General features: G+C 35.7%; 1 protein-coding gene across 1 annotated transcript; it reads left to right on the top strand.

Moving 5' to 3' along the window:
• The first annotated feature begins 3,605 nt into the window (after nt 1–3,605).
• On the top strand, nt 3,606–17,296 carry LOC113782855 (starch synthase 3, chloroplastic/amyloplastic). Its single transcript, XM_027328791.1, has 16 exons — nt 3,606–3,994; nt 4,810–4,873; nt 4,970–6,391; nt 6,959–7,173; nt 7,410–7,680; nt 8,310–8,485; nt 8,771–8,878; nt 9,387–9,496; nt 11,077–11,182; nt 12,047–12,217; nt 12,354–12,482; nt 13,673–13,855; nt 14,288–14,419; nt 14,503–14,614; nt 16,094–16,217; nt 16,596–17,296. Exons 1-16 carry the CDS (start codon nt 3,866–3,868, stop codon nt 16,723–16,725), a joined length of 3,582 nt encoding a protein of 1,193 aa, XP_027184592.1. The 5' UTR covers nt 3,606–3,865; the 3' UTR covers nt 16,726–17,296.
• The last annotated feature ends 578 nt before the right edge of the window (nt 17,297–17,874 follow it).

Genomic DNA, 17,874 nt, shown 5'->3' with positions numbered 1-17,874 from the left:
TAAAAGTGCGCAAAGTTGAAAGTTAGAGGACCACCGCGATTTTTTGCCCTATTTTTTAACCATTTTTTTATCTCACAAACATCAAATTGCTACAATACATTTTTCTATAAAAAAACATCAGAAAATAACAATAATCCAAATGGGCACTTTTCTCTTTTCAATGCATGCTAAAGGAAAAAAGGAAAAAAGAAAGGTAGCTAATCACTCATTGTTATGAATTTTTAAGCCTGTAATCCAAATAGAAAACTTTAAGATAGGTGGGGCAAATTGAGGTGGCATTTTGTTCGCATATTGAAATCGGATTCGGATTTGGGATCCTTCATCCTGGGTTTAGAATAGACTCTTTCGAATTGGGATATAAGAAATTTTTATTAATTAAATGTATTAGTAAATTTAGTATAACTAATTAATTATTTTTATTAGTAAACATGTATAATTATTAGTATGATTGATAATATCAATTATATTACATATACTAATATACATTATATAATACATATAACTAATAATATCATTATTATAAGTTTATAACTAATTAAATTAAATATTATGTATATAATTAAATAGAAGTATACTAATATTATAATATAAATATATATAATTATAATTATAATATATTGTTATATACATATAAATATTATAATTATATTTAATTAAATAATTATAATATATATTTATATAATATATTATATACGTGTACATAATAATATATTATAAATATAATATATGTATTATTATAATTTTATATAAATATAATTATATATTAATTTTTTTAACCGGTGACGGGATGGGTCCCATTCTAAATGGGGCAAAAAAAATTCCCCCTCCCTCGGCCCCATTCACCTCAATTGCTATCCCTAGTTTTTGATAAATTAAATAAAAATCAGACTTAGGTTTTGTTCAAAACCCTTCAGGTTATTAGAGAATTAGGGAATTCCAAATTTTCAGATATGATTCCAAAATTTCAATTTTGATAATAGTAATCCAAACAACAATTATGGAGTTTATTCCAATTTTTCATTTCGAAACTCTCTTACCAAACACCACCTGAGTTGTTCATTAGTGACATTTCAGCATTTTGGACAAGGCATGTTATATCATCAGAAGAAGTAAATGTTTACAGTCAAATTTAGATTTTAATGACCTTTCATGAACTTTTTCACGTATGCGATGAGCTGTTAAATTACATTTGAACATGCTTGTTTGAAGCACAATCTTGGAAAACCTAACTAGTATGTGGACATTTTGGCTAAGAAAGGAGAAAATAGTGATGGTTCCTTTTGATCTATTGACTTCTGTCCTAATTTTGTATTTCATTTCTTATGGATGATTTAAGGGGCTTTTTTATGTTTCCCCAATCCCCATGACTTAATCTATCATATTTTTTTACTTTTTCATTTTTGTTTCATCTTATGCACTTCTTTTACTATCTAAAGAAGAGAAGAAATAAAAAAGCAATCTTTAGCTTTACAAACGATAATACATTTCAAAGAAATTTGTACCCTCTTTGCTCATAATTCAGAATTGTACTTAGAGCTGCTCATAATTTGTTGCAGCTTTACAGTGTAATTTTTATTATTTTTAAGATCTGTTAAGTCCAGTGATTATTCAGAGTAGTTGTATCTATAATATGTTTAATGTACTTTCTACTATTAATGCACATCTCATGGAATGAATTTTTTGTTTAATCAAAAAAGAGTCGTACTCAAAGTTTTAACACAACTTTTGCACTCTTAAACTATTGAAATTTTCGGTATTTGCATCCCTTGCATGACATTTTTTTTTCTAAATTTCTTTTGTATGTCACTTTGACCCAAGTGGTATGTCAAATACACAATTTTATGTCCATAAATTTCAGTTCTAGAAGAAAGAACCTACTTTGCATTATAGTCTCGCACATTCAACACATCATTCATCTTTAGGTTAAGAGTGAGCTCAATATCAGTCAAGAACGAAATTGGGTAAAACCTAGAAGTTTATGTACTCAATCGTCACAAATAGATATAGATCGTGGACAAGGTTAATTCTCGGAGGTTAATACTCAATAATGTTTTTCTCTTTCAAGGGATTTCTTACTAGTGATGAAGAAATGAATAAATTGCTTTAATAGCATGGAATTCAAAGATGTATACCTAATGACATCAAAATCAAATTCATAAACCACATACTCAGTAGTGGCACTTTTTTTTTTCCTTGAAACGATAGGAATTGTATTCATAAATCCAAAAATTTTACACTTGTAGAGCAATGACTCAAACAGGTTATATAAAAGTGTTAGATATCTTGAGGATTGTTCCATTCCTCATTACCGCAAATGCCTACTACATAAGTACTAACAGATTTACATATATTATCATTTGCTACATCTAAACAGAATGAGCATTTTTGAAACAAAGAGTTAAGATTGTTGATATCATCCATCAGATTTGCCAATCGATTGTCTTTGGTTTTCTTGGACATCAACGAGGATAAAAGCTGCTTTCTGAGGGATATGGACTTTAAATTCTGTCCAATGCTTTTCTCTAGCCTTGATCAAAACTAATCTTATTGTTTCAGCTAAATCCAGTATTGGTATGCTTGTGCCTCTGTCGCTCATAGCCCAAGCTGTCTTAACTTGTCCCATGTGATTCTTTGCCCCCATGCCCCTTCCCCGCCGCTTGGTATCCTTATCCTCATAGATAGCTATCTTCGGATTAATTTTTGCCTCATCTTGTACCTTTTTTTTTGACAAGAAGTTCATCAATGACACTTAAATTAACCCCACAAGATACAATCAAAAGGCTGACTTTTGGTTGCACCCATGGAACTTAAGTACTACTCACGTACACACTCAACAAACGATGTGGGACATAGAAAGAGGGAACAGGGGAGCCTCTACTAAGCACTAACTAGCACTCCCTAACTAGCCTCATCTTGTACCTGAACAGCTTCTTCACTGACTCTGGATGTTTCAAGAGTGCTCTTTTGCTCCTGCCTTTCCTTTGCCATCGCTCTCATCAGTGCCTCTAGGTGGGGGTCATTTCTTGGGGACAGTTTGGCAATATTGGAAAGTAGATGATCAATTAGTGATTAACAATTATGCCTCTCCCAGATCAAACTAGTCAAAGATCAATTAAAGTATATGCCTTATCAGTTCACCATTGAATCATTATACTAAATAAATCAATCAAAGCCACCCTCGTACGTTTCTTTAGACAAACCAAACTCTTTTTTATCTCCAAGTGTCACTTGACCCCACCCTATTATTTCCAGTTTTGATTGGATTGCCCTGCCCCAACCGGATCAGCATCACCCCGGAATGTTTCATTCTAGCTACATCTTCCCATCTCCAGAAATTTAAACCCAAAAATATAAAAAAGAGCATGTAATACTTACTAGTAATGGAACCCAAAAATCACCACCCTTGAATCCAGTAGATAACCATTCTCAGCCGTAGGATTATTTCACGCAATTTCGTTACATTTTTTTTTCGTTAAATATTTGATTATGACAGAAAAGAAAAGAAAAAAAAAGGAACATTTTGCTTCTATGGTTCTGAATTTTTGGACTCTCCCGTTCTGTTATCCGTGAAAGAAATAATACTAACTAGTAAGAAAAGCTGATTACCAAAGTAGGCTGAGCACCTCATCTGGATTTTAGTGCAGATATTTTTTTTTCGATTTGTTTAATAATAGTAAGCACATACTTGTACTATTATTGATTACTACAGATACAGAGAGAGAAAAAGTGAGATTAAGTACAGAAGGGATTATCAATATCCATATCAATTCAATCAAGTAGAGAATCAAAAGGGGATGTTTTTAACCGATTCCGAGGTTAAAGAAAGAAGACAGACCCTCATGAAACATTCTTGAAGATATCACCAATGGAGGTCCCTTTGCCACTGCAGAAACCATTGAGTTGTAGAGCAGTGGTTAATGGTAGAACCCACATCAAGATCACGCCTTTTTTGGGATTCCTGCCTCATAGAACCACAAGCTTGTTGTCTTCCCAAGTAAAAGTTTGCTTCTCACTCACTGTTTTATTTTCTTACAATGCTACTATCGTGAGCAAATTTCCCCTGTTAACTATGGTAGTGATGCTAGGGGTTCATATTAGCATTTAATAAGTGCTTGTGTGTGTGCATGTCTTGATATTTGGTTACTCGTTGCTTTTATGCGTAAGCAGAGATAGAGCTTGTCCTGTATCAATCAGAGGCTCAAAATGATATCTTGAGTAGAACCCTTTTGTATAAGGTAGTGATTATTGATTGGATTGCACTTTTTTTTTTTTCTGAATTTATAATCAGTCTTGATGGGAATTAGAACCGATTGATGTCTCTTTAAGGCTAGTGTGTTCGCCTCCTCCCCCTTCCCCTTCCTCCTCTCTCTTTCTCTCTTTCACACACACACAAACACAAACTGAGTACATTGCCGCTGATCGTGATGACATTCTAGCTGTGGGAGATGGCCTGCGGAGGGGTGGCTTTACCACTTGAGCTAAAGCTTACTCTTTTCTAGGCGTAGTTTAGTGGCCACTTTTCATTAACATTTTTTGTATGCATATAAGCTGTCTCACAAACTGTTAAAAGGGTTTGTCTTTGTATTGTTTCTTGGTAGGCATATGTTTCTGGTCAGTTCGTTCTATTTGGTTGTGTGCCCTTTGAGGCAGAACCAGTTGTCTGTTAATACTTATAAGACTTTGTTCAATGCTACATCAATAGCAGTTTCATTATTTCTGTCAAATTCTGGTAGCTTTTTGTGTACATTGTGGATTATAGTGGACTTGCTGCGTTGATATATTTTATCCTATCTGATGCATTTGTTATAGTCTTCTTTATGGAGCAAGGACTATGGGGTAGCTCACATTTCGCATCGAATCACTGCAAGTGCAGGTTGGCTGCTTTCATTTTTAAGTTTCCATTGAACGTCTTGGACTTGAGCTATTTCTCTAATTTTCTTAATATTTACTTGAATGTTGCATTGTGTAGATTTTTCTAGAAGAAGACAAAGAAGAACACCAACTCCTAGAACTCAAGACTCTACACCAAAAGGGTTTGTGCCAAAAACACAGCCAGGGACAAGCAGCCAGAGAAGAGATCAGAAAAACAATGGGCAGAAAGAAAGTCAGAGTAACTTGCCACCCAAGGATCTTGGGACTGCAAACAAAAATAGAATTGAACTCAAACAAACCAGTGAAGAACAGGATGATGACATTGAACAAGCAAAGGAGGAAGATTATGAAAATGAAATTGACAATGTTGTTGAAGAGGACTGGCCAAGCCGGAAACCACCACTTGATGCTGAAATGAGCAAGTTGACAGAAAATGGAAGAATTAGATCTGGTAATAAGGACCTCACTGAGACAAATGAAGTAAGAGGAGTTGCAAAGGAAAATGAAGTTGACGGTCATTTGAGTGGAATTGCTTTAGAAGATCAGCCATTTGATGTTATCGCAAGTAATAAGCCCGTCGAAATTGATGACCCAAAACAGCAAGACACAATTAAGAAAAATGATGTAAACCAGATCGGGAGTACTCAAATTGTCAAATATATGAGTGAAGATGAATTCTTGAAACCAGAGCAAAAGGAGAAGGATGATTCTTCTCTAAGGTTAAGGATGGAAATGGAAGCAAATTTACGCAAACATGCATTGGAAAGGCTTGCTGAAGAAAATTTTGAGAAAGGAAACAGATTATTCTGTTATCCTGAATTGGTAAAACCTGATCAAGATATAGAAGTGTTCCTCAATAGAAGTCTATCCACATTGAGTAATGAACCTGACGTACTGATAATGGGAGCCTTTAATGACTGGCGATGGAAATCTTTTACTACGAAGTTGGATAAGACAAGTCTCAATGGTGATTGGTGGGCTTGCCAGGTCCATGTTCCTAAGGAAGCATACAAGATAGATTTTGTGTTCTACAATGGAAAAGATGTCTATGATAATAATGACAAAAAAGATTTCTGCATTACTGTTGAAGGTGGTATGACTGTTCCTGAGTTTGAAGATTTCTTGCTTGAGGAGAAACGCAAGGAGTTGGAGAAACTTGCGAAGGAGGAAGCTGAAAGGAAAAGACATGAAGAAGAACAGAAGCGCATAGAAGCAGAGAAAGCTGCACGTGAGGCTGATAGAGCACAGGCAAGAGAGGAGGCTGCAAGGAGACAGGAAATGTTGAAAGAGTGGATAAAAAAGGCTGCGAAGTCTGTTGATGATGTCTGGCACATAGAACCTAGCGATTTTAAAGGTGGGGACAAGGTCAGGTTGTTCTATAAAAAGAGCTCAGGTCCATTGATTCAGGCTGAGGAGTTATGGCTGCATGGAGGTCACAATAAGTGGAAGGATGGGCTGTCCATCTCAACAAAGCTTGCCAGATCTGAGAGGAAAAGTGGAGATTGGTGGTATGCTGAAAGTAAGTATGATATCCTATGTGATTTGAATGATCAATGATGCATGTTGGTATTCATGATAGAGTATGATATGAAGATTCTTTTTGTCAAGCAAAATGTTTACCTTACATAAGAAGTGCTTCATCTGATTTCTAGTTTGTTAGGATTTGGGGAATCGGTACTTAGACTGGGTAGAGCTAGTCTTTTGAAGGATAAAATTGGATTCCATCAGTATTGATTTCTTTGAGAGAATCTCATTTCCTGAAGTGATAATATGAACCTGTTTATCAGAGTTCATGCAGATTCTTAATTTATCATGAATCTCTGAAATTCTTCCTATTCGGAGATCTACAGTTGTGCACTATTTGTTGGAGATTTCTTTGTGCATCTTTTACTGAATTTTTGCGTTTATGATAAACACTTAAAATTTTTTTTTAATAATTACTTGAACCATTTTTTTACTTGCAGAGACATAATATATTATTTGCAACAGATGTTTGTATCTCTGAAAACTTCATGCACTTCTTCTTCAGCTTTCTTTTTCCATTGATGTTGCAATTTTATCTGATCTATTTTTATTTTGTTTACAGTTGTTGTGCCTAATCGTGCCCTTGTCTTGGACTGGGTTTTTGCTGATGGTCCACCTCACCAAGCAAGGGTTTACGATAACAATGATAGGCAGGATTTCCGTGCTATTGTTCCACGGCGTGTTCCTGAGGATCACTATTGGGTTGAAGAAGAGCATCAGATATACCAAAATCTCCAAGAGGAGAGACGGATCAGAGAGGAGGCCATCCGTGCTAAGGTTGATGTTTTGAAAAATATATTCAAAAGATGTTGTCAAAATGGCACCTTGATTTCAATTCTTTATGATGCAAAATTGATGGAGTAGAGAAATTCTTTTCTAACTGCTGCCTGTGCCCTTCCAACCCCCCACCCCAAAAAAAAAAAAAAAAAATCAGTCCAATTCAATTTTTCTTTATGGGAAAAATTTCTGTTGATATATCTAAATCTTAATCTCTCGTGATCTGCCATCTGTAGGCTGAGAAGACAGCATGGATGAAAGCAGAAACAAAGGAAAGAACTTTGAAAACATTTCTTTTATCTCAAAAGCATATTGTCTACACTGAACCTCTTGATGTCCAAGCTGGGAATGCTGCAACTGTTTTCTATAATCCTACCAACACAGTCTTGAATGGGAAGCCTGAAATTTGGTTCAGATTCTCATTCAATCGTTGGACTCACCGTATGGGTCCATTGCCACCACAGAGAATGTTGCCTGCTGATCAAAGTTCTCATGTTAAAGCAACTGGTGTGTATTTTTTGCTACTATGTACAGCGAGGAAGTATTTTTAGGTTTATTAGTTTTCTTTAACAGATTATTCTGTTTCCTGCTTGCATTTTGATATTTAACAAGGCTAGGCATTTTTCATCTGGGGAAGAACTGACTGAAGTCTTTGCTTCCCTAGATCAAAATTTTATTTAATTTGTTCTTTCAGAACCTTTCGGCAGACCTCTGTTTACCTTTTCTGCACATACATTTGCTCTGACCCAAGATAAGGTGGCTAATAGTCGTCTGTGATGTTTTGGATGCTTACAATACAAACTTATGATGTGTAACTAAAATTTCTGAATTGCATAAAACTTTTCTGCATAAAACTTTTCTGGAACGCAACCATGACAAATAAAAAAAGTAGCATCCTGTAAATTTTACATGCACAGTTTGGTAGAACCAATTCATGGCTTAGTAGGAAGATTAACAATAAGTGATGCATATCTGCAGCCACCTGTATTCATGATACATTGCGTGAATATGGATTCCATTTTCTCAGCACTCTTAAGACTATATACATGCTGGATGTATCTTTTATTCATTTGCAAGTAAACCTTGAATAAGAATACATCCAAAATAATATTCTTATGCCTTTTTCTTTCCCATAGTTAAGGTTCCTTTAGATGCATATATGATGGACTTTGTATTCTCTGAGAAAGAGGATGGTGGAATTTTTGACAACAAGAATGGCATGGACTATCACATACCTGTTATTGGAGGAGTTATCAAGGAACCCCCGATGCATATTGTGCATATTTCAGTTGAAATGGCTCCCATTGCAAAGGTTGGTTTCAAGGTTTTTTCAGATATGTCAAAAAGTGAACACAACACACTTGCTCATTTGTCCTTGATTAATTTCTCCAACTGTTATCAAGAAAGTAGTAACAGTTTCAACTGTTTCTTTCTCTGATATACTGATGGTTTGGGAGAAACTTCTTTTTTGTGATGCATGTGATTTGTACCATTTAGGATTGGTGTTGCAGTTGATTCATGCTTGTAATTTCAAAACCATTTTGATGAAGGCTGTGGTCATCTACTCATTTTTGCAATTTTCTCTATGCTTTAACAGGTGGGAGGCCTTGGTGATGTTGTCACTAGCCTTTCCCGTGCTGTACAGGATTTAAAACATAGTGTAGATGTTATCCTTCCGAAGTATGACTGTTTGAACTTTAGCCATGTAAGTTTTCATCTGTTTATATGGCTGGGTGTCATGTCTTCCTTACGGCTGTGAATAGTGGCCTGCAGATTCTATTTATTTACTTTTCTGATCTCTTAGTTTGATGGAATATTTCTTCCAATGTATTAAATGTGTACTTTTATGGATCAGTCATATTTTTTAAATGCCGTCATTGGGCAGTTGAAACATTCTGACTATTGCAGTCATTGCAGTACTATGATGATTGCACATCATTGATTATTTCTAACTCAACAGAAGTCTTACTACACTAATATATAGACAGATGTATATTACACAATATTTCTGGATATTTGCTTCCTGAAATGTAGAGATCTAGTGCCTGATCCATTGTTCTGTATGACCAGTTCTCTTTTTATGCTAATATTGTTAGCCAATCAGGAAAACCATCTTAGATGTTATTTTTATAGGAAGTGCTTCCTCATAATCTGTTGGCTGAACTAGTAACCTTTTGCTCGAGAGCTGATTAGCTCTATGTCATTTGAAACAGGTCAAGGATTTTCAGTTTCATAAAAGCTATTCTTGGGGTGGGACTGAAATTAAAGTTTGGTTTGGCAAGGTGGAAGGCCTCTCTGTCTACTTTTTGGAGCCTCAAAATGGGTAATTGCTGTAATACCCATACTCCTTTTTTTCTGTGGTCCCCTTGTTTAATTCTACTACGATTTTGCTGTATAGTGCAAACACTATTTAGGGAGTACTTGATGACCAGTAATATACTCAATATTTTAGCTTCTCTTGCTAAAATGCTTCCTGATTCTTTTTATTATTGTGGTACATTCAAATGTTCTTGATAAAATTAGTCTTTTGAGTTATTTGTAGGAAAGTTCTTTCTACACAAATCACATGACATGAAAGGTATTATGTTTCTTGATTTGTTCTTTGAAAAATGGGTAATTAATATGGGTAACTTGTATCCCAACTTATGGCCTCCTCATATCTTCTTATCCTTGAGAGGGCTTTACTTCCCTCTCTTATGTACCCATAGCTCTCACGAAAATCAATTTGTGTTGAAGTGCATGTTTCTTCTTGGCAGTTTCAAAATACAAAATGGAACTAAAGAGTTGGTCAAATTAGAAAAAAGTAATTACAACTAAATGGGGCTATTTTTTTTTTTTTCCATTGCAAGTAATTATACTAAGTATGTGGTCTTGGAATCTACATCTCAGTTGACCATTCAATTGATATGAGTCAACTCATCATAGTTGATAGATCATTTAAGATGATAGCCTATCCCCGCCTTCATATTTTGCACTATAAACTCTTTCTCTCTGGAAATGTTATCCCTTAAAAGGTTGTTTCGGATCTTTAGGTTCTGATTGTCTCACAGAAAATAAGCTAAACAAGATAGAACAAATTTCTGGAAAAAACTGTATTAGTATAGCTGTCTCGTCTAAAATTTTTGACAGGAACACATAGAAGCTTTACTCAGTTTGAGAATTTGTTCCTGGTTGCCATATCATTGGAGAAATGGGAAACTTGGTATTTCCTTTTGCTTGGAAATTTATGTTTCCTGAAGTAATGTATTGTGTCTCTTCTTCTTTTGAGTTCTGAATCAACAGAGACGTGACTTTTTATTTAGATCCTTTCTTTCCTTATACATGTTCCAACAACTTGATTGCTACTACGAATTTGATGAACCTTGGCATGTGATTCCTTTACAATTTCATAATGAAGGTTTATATTATTTTGCCTATTTTGTGCATTTTATTGTAAGCTTCACTTATGTTATCATCTAGTAAAGAGGAGAACTTTTCATGCCATCTGTTTCTATCGTTTGAGTCTAGAGTTTTGCTTTGTCTCTGGATGTGCATGTTTGCTTTCTTCCAACAAGTAGAAGGGTAGATCAACTTCTAAGTTGTCTACCTGAGAAAATGAAATGGTGCAGTGAGTGAAGTCTTTATTATGAATTGATAATTGGCTAACTAATGTCAATTTGTTTGGTGCAGTTTGAGATTTCAGTTTCACTATGTTTTTAGATACATTTTTTCTATCGTTCTCTCTGAAATGTTGAGTGGGGAAAATCAACCTTATGAAGGATGATAAAAAAGAGAATGAAGTTGTTTCTCAGTTACTTCACATATTCAGTACAATTATACATCATATATGTTCTTTCCCTAGGTCTTTGTAAATTTGTTTAGGGGAAATGGCTGTTGTATTATACATTCATTTGCCTGTGGCAGGTTTTTTGGGAAAGGCTGTATATATGGTTGCCATAACGATGGTGAAAGATTTGGTTTCTTTTGTCATGTTGCTCTTGAGTTCCTTTTGCAAAGTGGATTCCATCCAGTAAGTCTAATTTTTCATAAAGTAACAGTCATTCACCATTAAGAAAATAAATTTTAGTTTTGTTCAGATCTGATGTATGAGTGGTTTGTTAAAGTACTATATCCAATTTCTCTGATCATGTTGATGAGTGATGCATTGTGTGAATGGAGGCACTTCTTGCGTATAGATTGCTCTGATATCTAAAAAGATGCACATAATCAGAGATGACTTTTCTATTTACTACCTAGTTGATTAGAGCTTCTTCTTTCCTTAGGTTGTTTTAAAGCTTCTGAAAAGAATACATTCTGGAAAAGCTGTTTCAAAGTTTAAAAGAGAGCACGTGTTGGCCCAAATGCTGAAGCCACTGTTCTCCAAAACTATATTTTTACTCTTGTTGCTGCCAATGTCACCTTCCCATTGACATGGAAAAAAATAACCTACAAGTTAGTAAAAAAATTATTTACACAGGACTTTTCCTGTTGAAGAACCATTTCTCAAGTTAAAAAAATATATATATATATTTTAGAGGTAAAAGCTAAATGTGAATACCTTAAAACCAATTTTAGTTTGAACCAAGCTGGAGCCTACTTCTTTTGAGAAAACAGAGGAAGGTGTAACTAACTTCTGATGTTCTGATTTTGATTTTCATGTTAGTTCTTTGTAAAGGTACATAGAGTAAGTATATTCTTGCTATCATCTTTTCCTTTCTCCTGGTGCTTCCATTTGTCCTCTCTGTCTGTCGAGCAGTAAAACCAATTTTTTAACTGTATAAAATCCAAGAAATTTGTAGGCAGTACGTGCAAAGGCCTGATTAGAGTATGTGCAAGGAACAAAATTGAGAGTCCATTGCTTTGATGACATTTACTGTTACTTTTGTTTTGACAGGACATTATTCATTGTCATGATTGGTCTAGTGCTCCAGTTGCATGGTTATTCAAAGAACAATATATGCACTATGGTCTTAGTAAAGCCCGCATTGTTTTCACAATACATAACCTCGAATTTGGAGCACATTTGATTGGCAAAGCAATGGCATACACTGATAAGGCTACAACTGTGAGTGCCTGATATACTCTATACTCATTTTCCAGCCTGTTAATGATTATATTCTTTACCTTCTGTTGCAATGAAAAAAGTTTCTTCAATCAGTATCACAGACGCCATAAGACTCTGAATGTGTCTTCTGCTTTAGGTCTCCCCCACTTATTCACGGGAGGTCTCAGGAAATCCAGCAGTTGCTTCTCATCTTTACAAGTTTCATGGAATACTAAATGGCATTGACCCAGACATATGGGACCCTTATAATGATAAATTCATTCCTGTAAGTATTAAAATTTTTTAATCTTCTTTTTCCCTGCTTCTCTGGTACCTTCATTCATCTTTTTACCCATAATGGAGTAAAACTAAATCTATCTTGTTAAATTCCATTTTGTTATATCATTGACTTGTTATTTTATGGTGCCTGACTTTAGGAAGGTTATGGTATTTGCTACTTCAGTACTTTGTTCAACTTTTAGCAGATTTAGTGTGCCTTACTGTCTAAATAACATCAACACCAATTGATATTGATCAATTATTTGGTACTGCTGGATATTTGCACTGGGGATAGGTTTTATCTAGTACAGAATGAGATACTTTTCTGGAGATGATGATAGAATTTAGAGCTTTGTGGAGCAGCAGGCTAGGGTAAGGCTACTGAAGGTACAAACAGAACTGAAGGAGACACTGTAAGATAAGAGATTAGTTACTGCTAAAAAACATTGTGTGTAATGAACTAAGCAGTCTGAGGTTTAATCTTGGTAGAAGCTAAAGGACGATAAGTGGCTCTATGGGAGTCTTTTTATGCATGTCCTGTATATTTCAGCTGCTCTTAGATGATCTAGATGACTTTCTGCTTTCTTGAACGAATCAATTGAAATGTTCTTTGTGCTTTGCATAAAATTTTGGTCCCCTTTTGCGGCTATTTAATCTTCTTACTTTCGATTCTATGGAGCTATAATTTGTTTAATGAGCAAATTCTAGTTTTTGATAGGCTAAATCTGCAGCATTGATGTTATCATGCATCGTAACTACTGCATGAAGGGTGCTCTAGTACTGTGGTTTCTTAAGCTTCAATTTGTGATATGTTCTTGCGAAGGGGTAAGTTTTCCATATGTTAATTGGGGCCCAAGCATTCCAAATTTATGTTTGATATGTGTTTGAAGGCTCTATGCATTATGTGACTGCCTAGTATGTTGCTGGCTCTATATGTTGATTATGCCTATGAAGACAATGTTTGGTCACTTACTGCAAATTTTTGGGTTTCCTTATGTAAAGAAGAAATAAATTAATTGAGGAAACATTTAAGAGGAGGAGAATTTCCATAGAGGACCTCAAATGTTTTTTATAAACTTTTTTGAGTCTCCAGCCATGGTCTGACAATATACCATAAAAGGGAGGCCATTTTTTGAAACTGGAAAATTCTCTCCTGTCTAAATTTGTATAATGCTAATGCATTACTAATTATTGCAGGTATCTTACACTTCAGAAAATGTTATTGAAGGCAAAAGGGCTGCTAAAGAAGTTTTGCAGCAGAAGCTTGGCTTGAAAAGGGCAGACCTGCCTCTGGTAGGAATTATCAGTCGTTTGACTCACCAGAAAGGGATCCACCTAATAAAACATGCAATTTGGCGCACTTTGGACCGCGGTGGACAGGTTTTTTGCTTCTTACTTCCTTCTCCGGTTGCTCATAGGGTTCAAATTTAACTGATTGCTTACCCTGCATCTGATTGTTCGAGGATTGCATTTGACTCTTCACCAGATATGAATCTATACCATGGACTTTTGTAGTTTCTTAATAACAATGAAATTTTTTAGTTTTGACGTGTTGTTGATATCAATCTAAACTTGCCCTTTAGCCTACTTTTTGTATATTCACATGTGATGTCAACTTACCTGTGTATCTCTATCTGGGTGGTTTGGAGCATTGGGTGGATAAATGAGCTGTATGATTGTGAAGTAAATCATACTAAAATGACCATAATGTGCATATACATCGATGAGTTGAAAGTTCTGATGCTTGTTTCCAATTAGGAAGTGGTTGATATGTCAACCCTGTATTTGGTGTTTTAACGGACTATGGTGCAGGTTGTCCTGCTGGGTTCGGCTCCTGATCCACGCATTCAAAATGATTTTGTTAATTTGGCAAATCAATTGCATTCTTCTCATAATGACCGTGCACGCCTTTGCCTGACCTACGATGAACCTCTGTCTCACTTGGTATTCACTTGTGGAACTTCCTCTCCAGTTTCACATATATTTTCCAGTTGCACTTGTATTAAATGGTTCATTTGAAATTGCAGATTTATGCTGGTGCAGATTTTATTTTGGTCCCTTCAATTTTTGAGCCATGTGGACTCACTCAACTTACAGCAATGAGATATGGTTCGATCCCTGTTGTTCGTAAAACTGGAGGTGTGTGGATAAATTCTGGTCTTCTGATATTTCTGGTGATAGAAAATGGTGACTTTAATCTGTTACCTTTTCTTTTTGCTGAATCCTTGTGTTTGGGAGGTTTCTTTTTCTGTTGTTTTTTTTTTCTGAAAGTTATTATTGAACTGAGCCACCAAACTTTGGCTCAGTGGACACCAAAAAGAGATCAAGTCCCTCTTTGGGTTGTAGGTTGGGGGTTCGAAACGCACCTGTAGTGAAAAAAATTCAAAGGAGGTGCCAGAGCACTCCTTTGGTTTAGTCGGGTCTGTACAGCTGCTAGCTTCTTATACAGCCTCTTTTAGGCTCCCTCTCCCTGTAGAATATGATAGATTAGGTTGTAGGTATGTTATCGTTGCAGCAAAAAAAAAAGAAAAGAAAAGTTATTATAGAACTGTCTATTGCATTCTAGGAGTTCAGTCGAAAGTTTTTGCGACTCTATTATGATTAGGATATTGCTCTCTCTCAGAAACTTTGCCGAACAAATTCTATTCAAATGGAACTGCTATGCCACCATGATATTTTTTGGTTCGTCTAAAGTTCTGCTCTATTTTTTCTTTTTTCTCTTTCTTTTTCATCTTTGAATTTAATCTCCTCAAAGAAATTTTGCTGTACGGCATAGTTTTGGAAGATTAGGACAAAAAGAAAGCAGGAGAAAAGAAAAGAGAATCTTGCTGAATCATTACCCATCTTGTTTGGGTGTTCACTAACAAGATGTGGCCTTGTAGGACAAGAGTCGACGTGCAGTGATCCCATTTCTGCTCTTTTATTCCTTCACTAAACAAGTAAGAGTGAAAGTGGCAGGCTTTCTCTTCAAATAACTTTTCTTTGCTCCCAAATGAGCTGCAAATGTGTAAAGGATCTCTACACCAGCAGCACAAAAAATTTCAAGGCAAGACCTTTCACAGTTAGGATGTCTTGCAAATTGCTGTTGCAAACCTCATCTATTCCATTGTTTTTTTTTTCTTTTAAATTTTCTTTGAAACTGATAATTTTCTAATTTCAGTGAAAGGGCCAATCATTTTAAATAACAATCATCTTGAGTTTAACAAGTTGTAAAATGTGCTTTTCCCTGAATCAAATGAAGCAAATTTGGTTTGAACTGGCGACTTGCATGTATAATGAGATCTCTGTTGTGCCAATTTGAATGTTGTCCTTTTATGGCCAGAAGAATTTTGCCTCTGTCATATGTCCAGTAGTTGTGTGACATCACCTGCAGCTTGTAATCCACCTTGAGGTTCCCTAGCATAATTTCCCAAATCTGGAATTCTGGGTACTCCCACTGTGAGGTATTTAGGCAATGTGTCAGATCATATTTAAGCTTTTCAAGTGACTAAATTCTTTTCTTTCTATGTCATGAAACTTTACTAGAACTGGAATGTTGAGTTCCTTAATCTGCATTTATGGCAGTTTTTGATCTTGGATTTTATTTTACATTGACTGTCTTTTTCTGCATCATTCTAGGGCTTTACGACACTGTATTTGATGTTGACCATGACAAAGAAAGAGCACAAGCTTGTGCTTTGGAACCAAATGGATTCAGTTTTGATGGAGCAGATGCTGCTGGCATTGATTACGCACTCAATAGGTAAAATTAACCCGATCCTATTGGGTTGGAGTCCAAATTTGGCACTCATTCCTGCAGTGATAGTATGCCTATTTTCTTCATATAAATAGGAATAGTTAGATCCTTTTTCTCTTTACTTCCTTTTGGAACTTCGTGGGCCAGTCAGAAAGATTAGGCAAGACAATTCTAATGTTTGAGCGTCCAAGTGCTGTCGTAAAATGCTCTACGATTTTTATTTCCATATCAAAAAATGGAACAAGAAAAAATAGTAAAGGAAACTATGCTGTGGGAACAGAAATGTGTTTAAGGGGAAGATAGGAAGCAAGAAATAAGGGGCCTACTTAATTGCTAGTTAACTTGGTTATGAGATGTAACTTGCTTCCTGTTTCTGTTTCTCAGAGCTTTGTCTGCTTGTTATGATGGCCGAGACTGGTTCAATTCGTTGTGCAAACGAGTAATGGAGCAAGACTGGTCTTGGAATCGCCCTGCTCTTGATTACTTGGAGCTCTATCATGCAGCTCTAAAGTAAAACAAGAAATAGTGAGATGGTTCAACCTGCAGAATGGGATGGGCAAACGGTTTAGTACAGAGAGATGGATGTACAGTTGAATACTGGTTCCTGGTCTAGTTTTGCTTCAACACAGACAGCAATGTAGGGCTGCATATAATTCCATTTACTGTAAATAAAGCAAAGGCAGTGCCAGTTGAAATTATGGATGTGGTTCCTGCAAGTTGTGCAGCATACAGGAACACAGCTGAGGTCAGATAATGTAGTCTTAGTACATGGTACATATTATTATCAACAATCCAATAACGACAAAGTTTTTTGGGGGCATCATTACGAGAAGGGTGGCAAATTATTGAGGAGAAGTTTGGCGTTGCCATTTTGAGCTTGATTTCAGAAATAGGATTAACAATATCGATTTGTACAGAGATTGAGAATTTTTTTTTTCTGTTCCTCTACCAAAAAACGAAAAAAGTGTTCTTTTTTTGTTTCTTGGTGTATGTTAAGAGTTCGTGTTGGTGGCACCAGTCATTCTAAGGTTTTGACCGGATAAAAAGTTGGCAGGCATGAAATGTAGATTTGCAGCCTTCGTTTCCTCTATGGCCCCCAAGGTTCTACTTTCTTCTGCACTTCATTTGTCAAATGCTGTAGACTTTAGAGTTGCTCTTAAGTTCCCATTTCTACACCCACTTTGCCAGTAGTCTCCCACCTTCAAGAATATCAGCTTAATGGGGTTGGCACTTGGCACTCTAATCTTTCCCAGAATATTATCATTTCCAAAAACACTTTTCCAAATATTGTCCAAAGCAATTTGATAGCCCACATTTCCTCCCCGTGGAGAAATTGTAATCTATCCTTTTCTTGACTTTTAGCATCTTTCCCCATCAATCAATCAGCACGATTCATGACACGACGAAGAAGCATGTGTTGTCCACAAACATGAAACCTCAATTGCACCAAATGGTCAATAATCTTCTCTGATTCAATCATTTATGCGTTTTTGCTAGATTTGCTTGCCTTTTCCTTTTCCCTTTTTTTTGTTTTGTTATTTTTTGGGTAATATGCTAGATTTACTTTCGCGGTGTGCTGTCTGATACGATTTATCTACATGCACGTACGACATAATGCAGCAACCAGAAAAACGGGGAAAAAAGAAGAAGAAGAGGGTGCAAT

This window comes from Coffea eugenioides, chromosome 9 (assembly GCF_003713205.1).
Source record: "Coffea eugenioides isolate CCC68of chromosome 9, Ceug_1.0, whole genome shotgun sequence".
Classification (NCBI taxonomy): domain Eukaryota; kingdom Viridiplantae; phylum Streptophyta; class Magnoliopsida; order Gentianales; family Rubiaceae; genus Coffea; species Coffea eugenioides.
This window is presented reverse-complemented; position numbering and strand designations above follow the sequence as displayed.

Excerpts from the sequence above, each read along its gene's own strand:
- LOC113782855 (XM_027328791.1), top strand. The coding sequence starts at position 3,866 with ATGGAGGTCCCTTTGCCACTGCAGAAACCATTGAGTTGTAGAGCAGTG. Across the intron at positions 13,856-14,287 it reads CTTTGGACCGCGGTGGACAG|GTTGTCCTGCTGGGTTCGGC; the intron begins GTTTTTTGCTTC and ends ACTATGGTGCAG. Across the intron at positions 16,218-16,595 it reads ATTGATTACGCACTCAATAG|AGCTTTGTCTGCTTGTTATG; the intron begins GTAAAATTAACC and ends TCTGTTTCTCAG.